The 19,048-nt window shown below is 54.0% G+C and overlaps 1 protein-coding gene across 2 annotated transcripts in view; it reads right to left on the reverse strand.

The window, feature by feature from the left end:
* Positions 1-7,638: 7,638 nt before the first annotated feature.
* FBXO21 (F-box protein 21) overlaps positions 7,639-19,048 on the reverse strand; it is a 34,167-nt gene continuing 22,757 nt past the window's right edge. The window contains exons 10-12 of one of the 2 annotated variants that reach the window (XM_084867612.1): positions 16,479-16,669; positions 14,957-15,114; positions 7,639-9,661 (exon numbers count right to left, since the gene is read on the reverse strand). In XM_084867612.1, coding sequence (XP_084723738.1) covers positions 9,474-9,661; positions 14,957-15,114; positions 16,479-16,669 — 537 coding nt within the window. In that variant the 3' untranslated portion in view covers positions 7,639-9,473. Of the gene's footprint in view, positions 9,662-14,956; positions 15,115-16,478; positions 16,691-19,048 lie in introns of both variants that reach the window. The other variant, XM_084867611.1, reaches the window with a different exon arrangement.

Below are 19,048 nucleotides of genomic sequence, written 5' to 3' on the forward strand. Positions count from 1 at the left end.
TTACTGAACAGTCATAAACTGACAATGTCATAAACTGACAGCGGAGTGCAGTGATGACAGCGCGGTGCGGGCCACATTGCAAGGCCTGGCGGGCTGGATTTGGCCCGCGGGCCTTCTGTTTGACACATGTGCTTAAGAGGAAGCTTGCTGGGGGTCGGGGGGCGGAGGAGACAGTGCCCAGCCAGTTCCATGGAAAGGGCGACAATGGACTCCCCTCCAAGCCTTCCTTCTCCGCCGGCTCAGCCTCCGTAGGGACCCTCTTTCCCCGCTGTCCGGGCCGCCCAGTCTGAACCAGCGGGGGGAGCAGGGGCAGGGGCAGCACCAACGGGGCGCTGGGTGCTCTGTCTGAGCCATGCCCCTGGCCGGGGGCAGAGGCCAGGACCGGGGAAGCCGGGGAGGCTGGGCAGGCGGCCGAGGAGCAGGGGGCCGGGACCCCAGCTGGGGCATGCGAGGCCACCCTGTCACTCATCGGACCAGGGAACCGGGCATCCAGGCCACCACCCGCCCGCAGGGAGCAGGGACCCGGAATCTTCCACCAGCGCAGCGGCTGTAATTAGGGTTCAGCCGAGGTCCCTGGACACATGAGTGCCGTCTTCCTGGCCAAGCAGCAATCTGCAGTGCTCTGCCCCCGGCGGGAGCACGGGCCTGCCCCGGACGGCAGGGCGCCTGCCGCGCGGAGTCTCAGGTCCCCAGAAGAACCGCTGTTTCCCACGCAGACGATGGACGGAAACAGAGCCCAGCCGGTGGTGTGGCCGGGGGCACGTCGGGAAGTAACCCGCGCACATTTGGTGTTTCAGGTGTTCGGAGGGAGCAGAGGGGCTGACACCATCTGACAGGAAGGCTGCCGGGAGGAGCCAGAGGGCACTCCCCACGGGCCTCCTCCGGCCTCTGGTTCCCCGGGATCCAGGCTTTCACCCCAACACGTCTCCCCCGGGATTCTGCACATCCGATGGGGAAGGGAACAGGGGAAGGATTCGAGGCCGGGAAGTCACGGCAGGAGGACATGCACCAAGCTCCTCCTGCGTCCAGAGGAGCACTCATCAGTGCGGTGACCTGGTCACAGAGCTGATTCAGGTTACAGTGGTGCCTCGCATAACGAACGCCTCGCACAGCGAACTTTGGACAGGTTTTTCATGAAACCATCGGCCAAAAAGCAGAAAATGGATGAAGATGTGCAAGATTCGGTAGACTCTAGTCTGTCTTAAAATTAAAAAAATGTGTGTTTTTTTTTTTTTTTAAAAATTATGTTTTTAGATGTATCTAAATAAAAATATGTCATCTTAGCATATTTTTTTATGTCATCTTAGCATATTTTATGCTACAGAACGAATTATTTTTTTAACATGTATTGTTATGGGAAAACGCGTTTCACATAACGAACTTTTCGCATAACAAGCTTGCTCCTGGAACGAATTAAGTTCGTTGTGTGAGGCACCACTGTACTTACTATCTGCGCGTGAAGCATGCTCGGAGCAGACATCACGGGGGTGTTGTTCCTCTTATCAGGCAGTCGGAGAAGGGGCAGGTCTGGGGTTGGCACACAGACTCAGCCAGGGGAGGGGAGGGGCTCCAGGCTGGCATTTCTGAAGCTCTTTGGGCCTTCCCCTCCTGGCTGCAGTGCGGCTGCAGCAGCCCCAGACAGCACATGGTCTCTGGATAACATTCACATCAGGAAGGAGGCAAAGAGACAATGTTCTCCCCCTTCGTCAGGGCCGAGTCTCACCACACTGTTGGTGCAATGTAAGAACTCGTTAGCCGCGCCGGCTTCAGCCTCTCATCGTTAGTTTATGTCCTGGAGCTCGGTCCCTGCGGCCAGAACAGACTCCGGTTCTACTGGGAAGAATGAAGGAGGAAGGGCTGCTGAACAGGCAGCCCCTGTGCACGCCGCCCGGGGAATGGGGTGGTGAGGCCTCGCTCATCTCCATGGGAACGAGGAGCTTCGTCTGCAGTCCTCGCCGCAGGCCCTCCGGAGAGGCAGGTCCTCTGGAGAGGCAGGTCCTCTGGAGAGGCAGGCCCTCTGGAGAGGCAGGCCCTCTGGAGAGGCAGGTCCTCTGGAGAGCCAGGCCCTCCGGAGAGGGAGCAGCACTGTCCAGCGCAGGGCGAGGCCATAGCACTGACTCCCCACTAAGACCCTCCTGGTTTGTTTGAGCAGTGGGTCACCCTCCTCCATGTGCCCAAACAGCCACCGACGGGGACATGGCAAGTCTTCCCCACACTCAGCCTGTTCTCGGCCGTCAGTGAGGAACAGTGGGTCCGGCCACGGGGGCGACAGGAGGAGAGGAACTGGGTCCGTCCTCCCCGTCACTGACGGAACCCAGGGAGTCCGCTGTGATACGCATTTGGTTCCCAAAGACGGCGTTTCGGAAGGCCTGGCCTCCCTCGCTGCCCTTCCCAGCCTGCCGTGTCCTCGCGGATTTGTGGCCCATCCCACAGGCAGCAACGCGTGACCCGAACCTCGTGTCCAAGCCTCCTGAACCCTCGACGCGGGGCCACCAAGGGGCGGCGGCATTTTCTTTGCTTTTGCTTTTTCTTAATATATTTTATTGATTTTTCAGAGGGGAAGAGAGAGGGATAGAGAATTAGAAACATCGATGAGAGAGAATCATCGATCAGCTGCCTTTTGCACACCCCCTACTGGGGACGCGCCCGCAACCAAGGTATATGCCCTTGACCAGAATCGAACCCGGGACCTTTCAGTCCCCAGGCCGACGCTCTATCCACTGAGCCAAACCGGTCCCGGCAAGGCGGCGGCATTTTCAGTGACACAGAATGGCACCAGGGAGACAGCACTGCCAGGTGGCTGCGGGGCCGGGCAGATGCCAGGCGCGGAGGGGCAAAGGGAAGCAGGCCGTGGGAGCGTGGGCCCAGGCGAGGGTGCGGGGCAGACCAATCCCCAGCCTGTGCTCTCTGCGGCTCAGCGAGAAGTGACAGAAGTAACGGAACGAGCTTGGAACAGACGCTGCTTTCTCCTGAGTCACCGGGACGGAGGATGGAAAATTCCCACCCCCCCTCTCTCCCTGTGCCCAAATGGGAACACGGGCTCCTCGGAGGCACAGCCGGGGTCCGCGACCAGCTGGCAGGACACCTGGGCCAGCTTGTGTGGTGCTCGGTCCCTCGGGGCTCCTGGTGCTCCCTGCCCAGCACGGCCTGCTCCTGGCAGCCTCCGAGAGCAGAAGCCAGTGAGCCTTTGAGGCCGGCGGGGGGCCCGCTGGGGGCTGCTGTGCAATCCGGACAGCGGGGCGGCTCACCCGAGTGAGCCTGCTGCACCGTGACACCCAGCAGAGTCTGTCACCGCCAGATAAACTGCGAACACCTGCCCCAGGCCCCACCGCCCTCCCTCACTCCGGAGCCTTCTGTTTGTCACCTCTGCCTCCCTCCCTCAGGCCTCACGTTGGGATCTGCACTCCATGTCACAGAGCTGCGCATCTTGGACCCGGAACCCGCCCTCTGCTCAGCAGCAGCTTGTCCACCCCTAGCCCCCAGCAGAGGGCGAAACCCAACTCCAGTGACTAACAAATGGTAAACAAGGAAGGTGTTTACCTAGCACACACGGGGGAAATCTTGGCTGTTGTTAAATAACATCTACATATAAAAGCCTAAGCGACCGTCACAACCGAACAACCAGGCAGACAGGCAGGCAGGTGAGCAGTTAGGAGCCAGTGGTCCTGGATTATGAGGGGGGTGTCCGACTGCCAGTTTAGGCCAAATTCTGGGGATCAGGTCTAAACCGGCAGTCGGACATCCCCCAAGGGGTCCTGGACTGGAGAGGGTGCAGGCTGGGCTAAGGGGATGAATTCCGTGCACTGGGCCTCTAGTAATAATATGAATACATGATTGAGAAGCCAAGAAAACACAAAACATTCCGTCTGTCCTCTGAACATCTTTGCCTGGCAGCCACTGATCCCTGGAAAGGTGAAAGAGTCCACCTTTCTGGGGTTCTGCACTCGCTGAACTTTGTCACGAGCACGATCCCTGGACACCGCACATGCACACCTTTGTAAGGGAAGCTGCCTTATTCCGGACGTTTCAGGAGGAAGGAAGCCACACTGCGTTATCTTAATCCGCTCAGGCTGCTGCAGCAAAAACACCATGGCTGCACGGCTCAGACACGTGTGTCCCTCACCGTCCTGGAGCCTGGGAAGTCCAAGATCAAGGCGCCAGCATGTTCGGTGTCGGCCGAGGGCCCGCGTCCTGGTTCACAGGCGGCAGCCTCTGCTGGGTCCTCACGGCGGGAGGGGTGAGGGGACCTCGGGGGTCCCTTTTAAATATATTTTATTGATTTTGTACAGAAAGGAAGGGAGAGAGATAGAGAGTTAGAAACATCGATGAGAGAGAGTCATCGATCAGCTGCCTCTTGCACACCCCCTACTGGGGATATGCCCACAACCAAGGTACATGCCCTTGACCGGAATCGAACCCGGGACCTTTCAGTCCCCAAGCCGACGCTCTATCCATTGAGCCAAACCGGTTTCGGCTCGGGGTCCCTTTTAGAAGCACACTAATCCCACGGGGAGGGCCCCACCTCCAAATGCCACCCCCCGAGGGCAGGTTTCGGTGTCTGGCTTCCGGGACGGGGGCATTTAGTGCCCAGGGCTGTAAAGAGCAGCTGGGTTTGCAGCCAGCGGAGCTGGGTGGGGGTCTGGGCCCTGCTCCTCAGCTGCTGTGCCATCTTAGGCGAATCACTCAACTTCTCTGAGCTTCAGTTTCCTCGCGTGTCAAACTGGGATCATCCCCAGTGGATCCAGGGCTGGCACAGAGTAAAGCCCGGGAGGCCGCGAGCTCTGACACAGTGTGCAATGTTGGTGCTTTTTGACAAGGAGTGCTCTGCTCACAGGACGGTAAACGACTTCACCTCACATTCTAGAAGCGTCCGCCTGCCTCTTATGTGTGAGCCGCTGTGGACACAGACAGGAGGACGTGTGAACGCTGACCCCAGGAGCTCACACGGTATATCCCACTGAAATCTACGAGGAAGAAAAGCCAGCCCCTCCTCCACTCCCTCCAAAAAACGAGCACAAGGAAAGCCTGCTGGTGAACGCGGTGCCCACCAGACGGCTGGGGACGAGCGCCTGCTTCCCAGTCAGGTGGGTCTGACAGCCACGTCACCCGCCCCCAACACACACACACACACACACACACACACACACACACACACACACTTTCCCAGGCTCCGCTCACTGTTTTCCACACGATGAGGTCCAGGCCCCACAGCAGAGCGTGAGCAGACCCACCCCCACGCCCAGCAGCCCTCACCAAGCACACAGCTGGCCCGTGAGCAGAGCTGCGGTTTCCAGGGTCAGTGTCCGCCGAGGCCGAGGGACCCGGCTGAGCCCAGCACAGTCTCTCCAGCCAGTAGACTTCCGGCTGGGCCTCCAAGCCAAATGCTTGGACGTCTCTGTAAACAGACAGCTTTCGGAGACACGGACCAGCAGGTTCCCATTCCCCACGGCTTGGAAGCAGAGGCGCCTAACAGATGGGAGATGGGATGACGGGAGAGGGAAGAGGGGCTTGCTGACAAGAAACATAGCAAGCTGGTATGCAACCTGAGCTGACTGAGAAGGTCAAGCCTCAGAGAGGAGGAGGGGTAAGAGGTGGTCACACAGGAAAGCAGGGCGTGTCTGCCAGGAGCACACCCAGGCTGAGGCCTGGACAGCAGCGGCCAGGCACACACTGCTCTCCTGGATTCCCTGCCCCGGGGAGTGTGAGTGAGAATGGCAAGTTCCACTGCAGCCTCGGCTCCCTGAACCCCCCAGGCAAGTCCCTCCAGGCTGGTCCCTGCAGGTGGGATGGAAATGGGCTCAGGGTGCTCCGGTAAGCACACAGGCAGGGGCTCCGTGACTGCCCCAGGGCCGCCCCACCCGCCCATTCCCCTGCCCATGACTCCAGCAATAAAGTTCTTTTGTGTATGAGCCATCGAATATTTTTGGGTCTATTTATTACAGAAGTAGCATTACCCTAATACAATCATTGCTAAGTGGCCATAGTACATTTATGCTATAATTGCACATCATTCGAATCACCGCAGGAATGTCCTTTTCTCTTGATTCTAAGTTTCCAGAAGTGAAAGGTAAGAAGTTAAGAGTTGCTGCAAGGCCAAGGATAAAAACATTGCGAGGTAGTCGGTAGTGTGGCTGTCAAATGCCAGGTTTCCCACCTACAAACAAGCAGGGTGCGCGACGCCCCATCTGTACAGCGAGCGGAGTGCCAGGCAGGCCCGCCCCTCGGCCGGGGTCGGCATCCAGCCTGCACCTGCTTCTGTACGGCCCTCGAGCTCGGGGTGCTTTGTACGTTTTCAAAAACAGAGACGAGTATGTGACTGAGACCCGATGCAGGCCAGACAGACAGTCACCCCAGCCCTGCCTCACAGGCTCTGTGTGGGCCACACAGCGCAGGCTGGGGCCTGGCTCAAAGGAAGCAAGCAGTACGAAGTGATGCATGCAACAGAGCTATTAGTGTTTGAAAAACAGACTGCCTCGTGACGGCTTCATTTCCTCTAGTGAACAGTCTCCCCGCCCTTCCCAGAAACAACAAACATCTTGGCTCTTATGGACACAAGATCTCTCTCAAATGGAAAGTTGCTGGCAGTTCAAGTTCATGACTAAGAGAAAGGGACCTGCTGGCAGCAGAACGTGGAGGCGCGACTCTGTCTACCCGTCGGGGAAGACCGCGGCATTTGACGCTGTGAGTTGGACAGTGAGTAGGTACGGTCAGAGAGTAAACTGACTCGGCGACAGGCCCGAGCGCCGGCCGTCGCCAGGGAACACTTTGCTGGGTAAACAAACGCGCTGGCGATGGAGATCTACGACAGGGTGCAGGCAGAGACAACAAAAGCCGGCCTTTCAGAACCGATTGGGTGGGTGATGCTTTCTTTCAGACACGCTTGGCAGAACAGGTCTCACGACGACAAGGCAGAGACTAGTCGGGCGTGCCTGGTGTCTCCCGAGCAGCGTTTCCCACGGGAGGTCTGCGCACACGGGACCCAGGAGCAGGCGCAGGGCGCAGTGCTGACGCACAGGGCGCAGACACCGGGCTTTGAGAAACCTCGGGCAGGGACCGGGTGACCGCTCAGCCCGTTTCCTCCCGCACAGCGCGGTGACATTGTGGAGCATTGGACGCGGCGGCACGTCGCACAGCTTTTGGGTCCACGTGAGTGACACACAGAGAAGCTGGGTTTCCCTCAAAGCTTTTCAAGTTCTCGTTTTACAAACACACACTTTTAACAGGACTGGAAAGCTGCAGTCTCTCTGTTATAACCAGATACTCACAAGATTCCTTGTGAGCTTATAAAACTCAGATTTGGCAGGAAAATCAGAGTCTAAAGATACCCTGTCCACTCACCAACATTAAAAGTTTCAGCAGAGCAAGTTTTTGCCTATTTTGACCAGAAGAGAGGGAGACATTCTGAGAAAGGGCAGGCGGGGCTCTGTCCTGGGACGAACTTGGCCAGGCCATGCGTGTGGTGTCCCTGGAGGAGTTCCGTTTATTAATTAGAGTACAAAAAAAAAAAAAAAAAAAATTCTTGGCTTTCATTGGAAGAGAAAAGAAGTTACTATATCCAAATATTTAATATTTTAACATTGCAAAAGTTCTACTTTTAAAACAGGGTGTTTTTTTTTTTTAAATGGAGAAAACTTTGGAAAAGTTTTAAAAAGAAACTTACGATTTATTAGAGTACAGGTTCCAAAAACACATTTTTAGAAAAATATAAAGTGCCCAAATACCAACTTACACAGGTGACAGGCCTCCTGGAGCCGGTGAGGCATCCATGGAGAGACCTTTAAAAACAGTCTAGATACATATGTACACGGGTCACTAAAGGGAAAGCCATCGTATCTTTCTTGGTGTTGATGTTACTCTACGAGAAAAGGAAATCAAACCGGAAAACCAACCACGGTAATCCTCAGCACGCTCCACGGTTTCTCGGTAATGCATCTCGTTAACATTTACTCCACACTTCCTGATTTCCACCTTTAAATGCGAGTAGTGTGAGAGCCCCGGCCTCAGGCAGGCAGGGTGCTGTGAGTGGTCACAATTTCAAATGCAAGTCCGAACCTTGACTTGTAGCGTCCCCAAACCTCAGGCATCTCAGGGGTCAGTAGGGACCAAGGGAAGGCAGTCACTCAACACGGTATGCAATCCCGCACTCAAGTGAGCACAGAGCGAGAGTGACAGATCCCTGTCCCCTAGAGCCTCAGGCATTAGATCAACTGGATTCTCCTAAACTCCGAGAGTGACGCCATGAGGCCCTAACTCCAAACTCCAGCCTCGACTGGTGAACTGTAAGACCAGCGGGGCAGGAGACCTGGCGGCCGCGGTGGGAGTTCGAGCTGCACAGCATGGACCTGTCAGCGCTCGGTCACTAAGAACGGGGGAGGGGCCGGTGCGGGCTGAGAGAGCGGTCAGTCCCCGGTGCTGTCATGGCCATGGCGACTGAGAGCAGACTGCACTCATTTCTTTCCCCGCGGAGCAGACACTAGGAGGAAAGATGTGTTAGTCTGCTCTACCCCGCCGCACTCAGGAAGGTCTCCAGTGGTTCTCAGGAGGGACGGGGCATGGGACCTCCTCGTTCATTTTTGAGCTTCATCTTTCTTCTGGTCACAGAAGTGGAATCTCATCTTTACGTCTTTGGAGACCTCAAAGTATAATTTCTAAAAGCAAGCATTTTAACATCAGGTTGTACTTCCTACTGAGAAGAGAAGCCATCACTGATTTAAGATCTACTCATGCTACTGGAGAGTATCAACATAAAAAGTTACTTTAAAGGGAGGAACAGTAGGTGAGCATGGAAAAATCATCACCAAGGCCATTATTATGCGTTTTTCAAAGAATCCCATGTAACAAAGTGGAAAACTAATGATTCACAGCGATAGGAGCGTAAGTCCAAGAGGGAAAACTGTTATTCTTCTAACTCAAATACAAAGACAAGTGCCTGAAATCGGTCTCACACATCAGAAAAAAAGAAACGCAAACGACTCTGATCAGCACTGCTCTGCTCATCACCAAGATGCTGCCAAGCTCACTTAGCTTCAGCTGAATTCAGGCTGAAAGGCCCAACGACCCTGACTCAGGACTGTAGCTGGGCCAGAGAAGTCAGGGAGAAATGGCTGCAAACTTCTGAGCCCGTCGCCAGCAAACGAAATGTCTGAGTAAGTGCGAGGCAGACTAAAGAGAAGGGAGCTAAGTAACGATTAGATGGGTGTAGACTGTGAGCCCTCATGAAGGCGGAATGTCACAGACTGTCACCAGACAAGCCATGCCACCGACCGGCGCCTTCCCGAGGGTTCACTAGTGCAGGCGGAGAGCGACATTGTCTTTGCAGCTGAGGAGAGCGCGGGCCACTAAACTGTGGGAGGCAACCAGCACTTGGGCCAAGCGGCTTCCTGTGGTCGCATCCAAAGGGCCGGGGACCCCCGGAGTCCTGTTCTCCTGGAAGGCGGCAGCAGCGGCAAAGGCACAGCGACCCCTCCTGGCCTCTACTCCGCGCTCTCCTTCTTGGCGCTGTAAATGTTCTGCACCGTCTCGTAGACAGACTCCAGGTCTTCCGGGTACCGGAGCTCCAGCTCCGCGTTCGGGATGTAGTGGGTGCCAGTAAACTCCGAGAAATAGCGTCCGACATCGGGGTGCGAGATTTCTTGAGGCTCCACGTTATATTCCAGGTTTTCTGTTGATAAAGAGGCACATTCTGGTTAAAATGGACTTTCCTGCATCTCTTATCCCGAGTACTTCCTAGCAACCGCTTCCGAGTAGCATTTTGAGGTGGAGGAAAAGGGAAGACAGAGGTGTTTCTGGAATATGCAGGAGCTAATAGGCAAAAGGCAGCGAGTGGCCATCGGGGGGAGGAGGAATGGGGGCCTGGGGCCCCCAACAGCTCCACAGGAAGACCGGACTTCCCTGTTCTCCGAGCGAGGCGTCTGGCTCCAGCAACGCTCCGGCAGCCCCCTGGGACGGCAAGGCAGAGGCTCCCACGTCCCTCTGACTTGATCTGACACAAATGTGAGGACAAGGAACCCTCACCGGCTCTGTTCGCCAGCGGTTAAGTCCGGAAGCCCCACTTGTTAAGTACCTGCTTCCTTCCTGTCCATAGTGAGCCCTCCACAGGACAGCCTCCGTCCCAGCTCCGTCCTCTCAGCACCGCCGGGTGCCCCGCGCAGGGGGCAGGAGACCCGCGGGAGGGAGGCACGCCGCACCTTCCACAGACGGATGGTCACGGCGTCTGCATGCCTCCTGAAAACCCACGCTCTCCACACCCTGCTCTGTCTCCCCATCAGGTGAAGGAATGAAAATCAGACTCCTTTACAATGGAGTGATAATAGAACAACGATGATAATGCAGGCGAGGTGTTTTTTTTGTTGTTGTTTTTTTTAAATATATTTTTATTGATTTCAGAGGAAGGGAGAGGGAGAAGGAGATAAAAACATCAATGATGAGAATCACTGATCAACCGCCTCCCACAGGCCCCACACTGGGGTTTGAGCCCACAACCCAGACATGTGCCCTCACCGGGAACTGAACTGTGACCTTCTGGTCCATAGGTCAATGTTCAACCATTGCACCATGCTGGCCAGGCCAGGTGAGGTATTTTAAAGGCTGAAATCCTTTTAGGTGGTTTCTCCCAAAAAAACTACTTGAAAAACAGCTCTACAGGGGCCACTGAGAGAGGGGTGGCTGTGCACCCTTCCTCGCTGGCCCACGCCTGGGGGTGGGCCCCACCTGGGAGAAGCCAAGCCTCACCCCCAGGACCTGGGAGAAAGGAGCTGGCCAGGCCGGCCTTCCGCTCTGACCATGTTCCGGGGCAGCCGGTTCCCTGCATGAAGCCACACTCGCACAGCCTGTCACTGGAATTAATGCAAGTCTGTCTCTGCACAGCCTGGCCGATGGGCTAATCACTCCCTCAGCGCAGCACATCAGCTGAGTGTCCTGAAATGCACGCGGGACACCTGGCCCCCACCCAGAGCGCACAGGACCAACATCGCTTCTCTCAGCATCTCTGACAGCGTCCACGGCTGGTCACTGAGTGAGTAAGTGACGGCACGGCGATCCAGCACGATGCTGGGCCGCAGGAAAATGAGCAATGTGCTGTTGAGATCCAATGGAGGAACTGGGAGTAAAACACATGCTACTCAGAAGGCCTGGAAGGCCACAGAGCTAGGCTGCCACGTCACACGGCCTAGCTAAGCATTTTATTTTAAGTACATTTTCATTGACCTCAGAGAGGAAGGAGAGGGAGAGATGAAACACCTGGCTTATTTAACTGGAGTACTCCTCAGTTTGGCATACCCCATTTGCCAGGAAGTCCTTGCGAACGACACTGGTCTGCGATGAGAAGGGACCACAGGCCCCCTGGCGAGCGTGTCCCGAGTGGAGGGACTGAGGACGGAACGGACAGGTCAGAGGGGGGACACTTGAGATTTTCACAATTTAAAACAGAGCACCGAACTGCCCTGGAATGTTCCCCTGCATCCTGATGTGGGGTCTTCACACGGGGCCAGCTGCGCAGACTGCCCCCTGGTGGGGGGTGGGTGCTGTAGAAACTTTGCTTTGGAAAGGCAGGACAGCTCAGGGAGACGGAACTAACACTTGTAGCGGTGCTCTCTCAACCAGAGGTCACGTCCCACTTAATTCCTGACCCTCAATACGGGCAGCTGACTGAAGTTCGAGCATCTGGTCTGGACATTCGTTTCCCACGGTGTCTGAGCAGGCCTGGTGGGGGCTGGGACTGGGACGGGCAGCATGCCCCTCGTGGGGGACATGATGAACATGTAGGTGTGGTACACCCTCCTTCAGGAGTGAGGGTCTCACTAGCACACTGGTGGGAAGATTCCCTGGACTGTGCAGAACAAACTACTTAAAAACACTGTACCTGCACGCGGCCTAAAATCTGCCCTTCAACTCTGCGGAGAACTAGTCATTAGAGGAGCACTCGTTCATGGACTTTACCCAGGTTACTAGGATCGTGGAGAAAAGGTTTGAAAATTTAGACCCCCCCCCAAAAAAAACCTGTAAAACAAAATAACTTAATATAAGCCCAGCAGTGTTGCTCAGTGGTTAAGCATCAGCCTATGAACCAGGGGTTCAGTCCGGACCCATGCCTGGGTTGCGGGCTCCATCCCCAGTAGGGGCGTGCAGGAAGCAGCCAATCATTGATTCTTTCTCATCATTAATGTTTCTCTCTCTCTCTCTCTCTCCCTTCCTCTCTGAAATCAATAAAAATATATTTAAAAAGTAACAGTACAAATAAAAGAAATGCTAAGAACATAGTTAAATAAGTATTTTTAAAATTTAGCCTCTCAAGGCCTCCTACTGGCTAAATATGGTATAATTTGAGAAAAAAAATGTTCCAAATGATTAGAACACATGGACTAAATAAAAGTCTAGGAATCTATGAGGAGAGAAGAAGTGCTGAAGGTGGCGGTAGGGAGAGGGTGTGAGGGAAAGGGAGGGTGTGGGAGGGGAGAGGTAGAAGGTGAGGAGGAAAGCCCTTGTTTACAGGAGTGGAGGGGAAAACAGTAGTAGAAAATCATCATTCTGTGATTCTCACAGGCTAACTCGGACAACGAGAGGCAATAGGTACCGACATAACAAGGACAAAGTCCCTGAGGAAGATGACGTACACAGGATGTCACACTAGGACTCCATGGGGCTCGTGTTAATTGCAAAAGGAAAACTGTCCCTCAGAGTGAGTCACTGCCTTAGCCACGTGACCAAAATCCGCTTCAGACAGCAGGACAGCGGGCACCGTCGGCCCCGAGGAGAGGCAACGTGACACACAGCACTGAGGGTAAATATTCCCCAAACATAGTAACAGCCTGAGCTCATCCAGCCTCACACTCAGCTTCCAGTCCACAGACAACACACAGCTGAGCAAACAGCATGACAAACCCAGAGAGTTAGACATTTCACAAGATAACCAGCCTGGACTCTTCAGAAAGTCAAAGTCTTGTGGGAAAGGAGGAAAGAAAAAAAAAAAAAGGAAGAATGAGGAAGTGTTTTTTTCTGAGAGACCCAGGGGACACAACCAAACGCATGCATCAGTCCCGGTTGGATGGGGAGTAAAAATGAACAGGCACACACGCCACTAAGGCTGTTCTGTGACCCCCGGGCCTGGTGACCGACATGAGGGCCTGTAACGCAGTCTCTCTGCTCGAAGAGAAGCTGTAACTGGTCCCGCAGTGAGATGGCCTTATGCTCACAGCAGGCATGGGAGTGCTTAGGTCATGATGTCTGCTGTGTTCTTTCAAACAGCTCAGCAAAAACTGAAAACCCCCATCTGCAGGTCAAACAAATACTGTCAACATGCGAACTGCTGACTCCAGGGGAGGGTGCGGTCACGTCTGAAATGTTCTTCCCCCAAAGTTGTTACAAACCACATCTGTTTGCAAATGCCTCGCTCTGTGACAAGGACCCACACTCACTTAGTGGGATCTCAGTTCTAGAGGGTAAAACTGACAGCCAGAGGGTGGACTTTCTCACAAAGCATTCCATGCTGACTCTGAACCCGCACTGCATGTTTACTGAGCACATGATCAGACATGAGTCCCGAGACACTGAGAAAGTTCAGAACACCTAAAGCCAACTGCCGTTTTACTTCTCTAAAAAGCCCCTTTTAAAGCTGACATAGATGTTTCTAGAAACTCCTAACAGGCACCGAAGGCATGAGGCGAAGCCACAGGCGCTGGCCAAGTGGCGGTCACAGACAATGCCTTCATTCTCGGACACGCTCCATGACGTACAGTGTGAAATGCTTCCAAGTGATCAGTGAGGAGACAGAGTCCACAGATCACTCACCAATTTTCAAATCATGTTGAGTTTTTGAAATTGTTAGAATGATTTTTTGTCAGTTTCAAAAGTTAAATAAAGTCATCGTCAGCAACTCCCTCATTAGGCTCACAGGTTAAAGAGACCTGTATTAGACATAGAATTTCTTTTGTTGCCATGTTATCGCCTCACAGTTTCTGATGAATCCGTAACAATTAATAAGAAACCTTTTCTACTCTCCCTGATACTTGTGAGATTTTTACACATCCAGTATTTCTATTAAAGCGCTTACCAGAACATAAGACTGAGTGAGGTCAAACAAGCTTTAGCCAGACACAGGAAGCTTTACCTGGTTACCAATAGGGCTTTGCCAAGCTGCCTGGGTTCTGTAAGTTAAGATTTAAATAACTGCGTGCCTCAGTTTCCTCATGCACAAAATGAGCATGATGATGAGGATGGAAATGAATTTCAAATGGAGTTAACGGACACTGCGTTAGCATCTGTGTTCGTTTTTAATCATAAAATGAATGCTGTAGATGCCGCCACAGCCAGCCTGCAGTACCTTCGTCCCATCGTGTGGAGGAACAAAGAAAAGGGAGCCGTGCAGTGAAGGTATTTTGGCCTGTAACCTGCCTTCACGGGCTCCATCTGTCTGACTGGAGTGCCCTGGGCTGGCACCTGCCAGGCCTGACAGAGGCCCCACCTACCCAGCCTGACGCTCTTAGAGCTGGTGCAATGGACAGCATTCCCATGGTGGCATCTCCGGGGAGCACAGGAGGCTGCCAGTCTCAGGAGGCCAGAGGGTGCTAGGGTGGCTCCCCAATAGTGCCCATTCAGTGCCTTCCAGTTCAAGCAGGTGGCATTGGGCAGGGCACAAGATGACCCTCCTTAACTAGAGGGAGCCCATGGCAATGTCTAGGAAGCAGGCATTGGGGATTTGATTGGCAATGGCAATGACCAATCAGAACAGAGGTCAGCAGCAGCACTGGAATAGGGTCCCAGCTGTGGTGGAGGGGGGAACTTTTTAACCTGCGGTATGGCTGCGCCAGGGCATACCAGCCATGTTTATTAGCTAAATACCGGCCCTAGGAGGTGAGCTACTGGAAATTCATGACTGTACGCACAATATCTGAGTGCTCAAATGTGTGCTTAAAATACGCCCAGGTGTTATTAAAGCTACAGACAGGACTTAGCCACTCACCTTGGGCTGCATAGCGGCAAGAACCATCCTCCACCAGAACATTGTAGAAAGGCTGGTGATGGCCGTGAGGCAGGCTGTGGACGTTCATGTTCCGAATCCACTCGTGTCCCATCATGCAGGTGGGGTCCCAGCCGTAGATGACACAGTTGTAGCCGTACCTAAGCACAGGAGCACGAGTCAGTCCCTGGTCCTGGCACCTAGGACTGGTAAGCGAGGGCTCGGCTTCTCTTCAGCTCTTTCCTACACATTCACCTGCGTTTGCTCCATGCCGAATCCTGTTTCAGAATCCCTGCCCCTCTTTACAAACCCCTCTTACTGTCAACCTAGCACTTCAGTTAGAGAAGCGGCAACAACTGGTCACAAGATGGAAAAAGGGGTCAGGACCAGGCCTGCCAACAACGCTCCACACAGAGACCGAGAGGCGAAGTGCAGACCGCCCCACTGTCCTCACGACTCGGGGTGGCCAATGATTTCCTAAACAAGGTCCTGAAAACACAACCCATAAAGGAAGAGACGGACTAGTGTGACCGCCTACAGGACTGATTCAGACTGCCTACCTTCCTGTTAGGGAACCATTTCTTTTTTTCTTGGTATGACAACCGGGTGGCAAGCGTTATTTTTAACAAAGGAGAGAGCCCTTACCTTCCAGAGACACTGAAATAGCTCCAGATGGAATGACATCTGGAATTTGCTTCCAGGGAGGAGGGAAGGGGGTGGAGACAGACCCTGTTATGATAACCAGTGGAGCTGATAGGGGACATCACCTGGTTGTTATGCTCACATTTTTTCACTGTTGGTGTTTGGAATTTCCACAATAAGTTAAAAAATAGAATGCAATAAAAGAATGAGAACACTAGCCAAGACCTGGAAAAAGATACCTGGCACTCGTGTGTACATAGAGACTAAATATGTGGAGAGAGCACCGCTATAAATCAGAGCACAATATGGACAAGGCACCTCATGAAAGGAAACGCGAATGACCAGGACCTGTGAGAGCCTCAATGGGGCAGCTGGCAGGGAAAGTCACATTAAAGCCACAATGAGGCCCCCGTGCCACTGACGACCTGAGTGCGTGTCTAGCGGGCTGGCCGTACCACATGCGGTGAGGAGGGGCGCGCTCACTCCCACCGGCTGGAGGTGCAAGTCAGTGCCATGGCGGTGGACAGTCACTTTGTTTCGTAAATGGGCCAGGTGTGTGCCCTACGACCCGCAGGCCCTGCCTACCATCTGAACTGGGGAGAGCGAGAGGAGAGCAAGACCATGCAGGAAGGAGAGAAAGACTGTTTACACAGCTGCTCCATCTTCCCACAGAGAGAAGGGTCAGACACCTGGAGGTCACAAAACATTAGACCTCCCAGTCAGCACCGCACGTCCCTCCGTAAAAACGAAACGGTGAGGACGCGGGTCAGCCTGCGGCCTTCCTGCGGTGCGATCCAGGTCACGCTGCCGGGCGCCGGGTCCCTCGAGCGCGTCACTGCGGCGGCTCCAGGCCTCGGGGTCCTCGGACGCCGGGGGCACTCACCTCTTATGCTTCATAATGAGCCCAATGGAGTAGCAGACATCCCTGTGCTTCTCGTGGGAACGGAGCTTCACCTCCACGCCCACGTCCTCCTTCTTGCGCTCAATGTGCTCGAGCGTGTGCTGCACCAGGTAACCCACGGCCCCGTGCTGCCCGGGGTCTAGGGTCTGAATGTGCTGGAGGATGTCAAGCACCTTCAAGACAAGACAGAAAGACTGGGTGATAATATTTTTATTAAGGCCTTTTCCCTGTTACCGCACTGCATCCAGCCCTACCTAGCCTGACAGGACAGCAAGGAGGGCCCGGATGGCGGCCAGGTCCCTGCGGCGGGCACTCTCCCCGTCAGCTCGAAGCTGGCACCCTCACTTCTGGCCCTGGGCACAGGCCCGGCATCCAGTGCCACCAGCGTGAATGACAGAAATCCCGAGAAGCACGGTGGATTGGAGTCAGCGTGGGGGGAGGAGGGTCGGCCACTGACAGGCACATCTGGGTAAAGTGAGCTCTCAAAGGGTTTACGTTCTGCGTCAGTGTGGGCTTCACTTAAAAAAAAAACAACCACGTTATTTACTGGTTTTAGAGAGAGGAAAAGAGAGAAAGAAGCACCTGTCCACTGTTCCATCCATTCACGCAATGCATATCGGCTTCACTTTTTGACACACAGAAAGGAAACAAAAAGTTGTGCCTGCACTCATGAACTGGTTGGAAAAATAAAGGCTCCATGCCTCAATCAAGAGGACGTTGGACAGCCTAAACCAGTGTGGCTCAGGGGATAGAGCGTCGGCCTGCAGACTGAAAGGAGCCAGGTTTGATTCCGGTCAAGGGCATGTACCTTGGTTGAGGGCACATCCCCACTGGGGGGTGTGCAAGAGGCAGCTGATCGATGTTTCTCTCTCATCGATGTTTCTAGCTTTCTATCCCTCTCTCTTCCCCTCTGTAAAAACTCAATAAAATATATTTTTAAAAAAGGATGTTGATCAGAACTGCCTCGGGACCATGAAGATGGGAGGGCCCCAGGGAAGACACCGAAGGGATGCACCTTGGTTTCAGACCTTTCGCCTGCAGAAGGAAGATGTGTGCACCGGGGTTCTGGAGTCCTACAGGCAGTGCCATGGCATTAACTCAGGACGCAATATCGTATGCAAGTGGGCTGGAGAAACCACAGCCCCGTGGGGCTTAACTAACGAGCTGGTAGAAGCAGAACTCAAGTTTAGATTCTCTTTACTGTCCCTGTGGCTCCAAGGAAAATACAAATTCTGATCAAGTTCCTACCCGCACACGCAGGTGCACACACCAACACGTGCACACCATGACCAAGAAGGGCAAGGTGGCCCTGCCAGTGGCAGAGTCTCTGACACATTTCCCCTGGGAAACGGGATCCTTCCCTAGTTACTGGGCCCAAGGACCAAGCAACCTGGTCTCTAGTCCCCGGTTTGTCAAACTCGCTGCTTCTGATTACCAAAGGCCTGTTTTCCTGATGCACATCATGCTGTGAAAAGGAACATCTTGTGCAATATAAAATATCATTATTCCAATACCCAACCTCGCCTTCCAGACTGAGATTTTTCTGGTCTCAGTTCTGACTAAACACTTATTTCTTGCTGGTCACTGTGCCAGTCCCATCACTTTTTTATTTCATTTAATCGACCCAACCTGACTGTCAGCCGGAAGAGGAAGCAGGTTCAGTGAAGGCAAGGAACTGGCCTGAGGCCACAGGTTATGAAGATTGGAGTGAGGATGAGACCGGGCTAACTCTAGACTCTAGCCCCACAACCATCACACCAAAGCGGGAGTAGGAGTATTTTAAATATATCTATTTTATTGATTTTTTTACAGAGAGGAAGAGAGAGAGATAGAGAGCTGGAAACATCGATGAGAGAGACATCGATCAGCTGCCTCTTGCACACCCCCTACTGGGGATGTGCCCACACCAAGGTACATGCCCTTGACTGGAATTGAACCTGGGAACTTTCAGTCCACAGACCGACGCTCTATCCACTGAGCCAAACCGGCCTCGGCAGGAGGAATAACCCCAACCCCCGCAAGAGGCTTTAACTCGGGAGACACTAATAACCTTTATCTTCTGCAGAAAACACATGGGCTTGAACAGCGAGTCCTACTGACAGGGCTTGCGCAATGCATTCCTCATGCTCCCCCCCGTGCAATTCCGACCAGTCCTGTGGACCAGACTTCTGCTCCCTCCTGGCACAGCTCCCCTTCCCACAGCTCCCACCATCCCCCACCCCGCCAGAGCAGAAAACGGGCCTCACTCGGAATCTTCAGTGCACAAAGGAATTCTCAAACGCCCAGTCTCAGAGATGAGGCTCAAGGACGGTCCCCTGCCGTTCCCTTGGCGTGTGGCTGACAGGGTGAGGGGAGAGGGCCTGGTGATCCGGGCCTTGTATGTTCCCAAAGGACATGCTGACACCTGGGTCCCGTGCTGTGTCCAACCAATGTCTAAGCCGTAGAGATCTTGGAAGAGAGGGAGGGGGCCTATCACTCACGATGGATAAACTTTTTATGCAAAGGGCCAGAGAGTAAATGTTTTAGGCGTTGCAGGCCATTCGGTGTCTGAT

The sequence above is a fragment of the Pipistrellus hanaki genome (genome assembly GCF_964339955.1).
Source record: "Pipistrellus hanaki genome assembly, chromosome: 19".
In the NCBI taxonomy this organism is placed as follows: domain Eukaryota; kingdom Metazoa; phylum Chordata; class Mammalia; order Chiroptera; family Vespertilionidae; genus Pipistrellus; species Pipistrellus hanaki.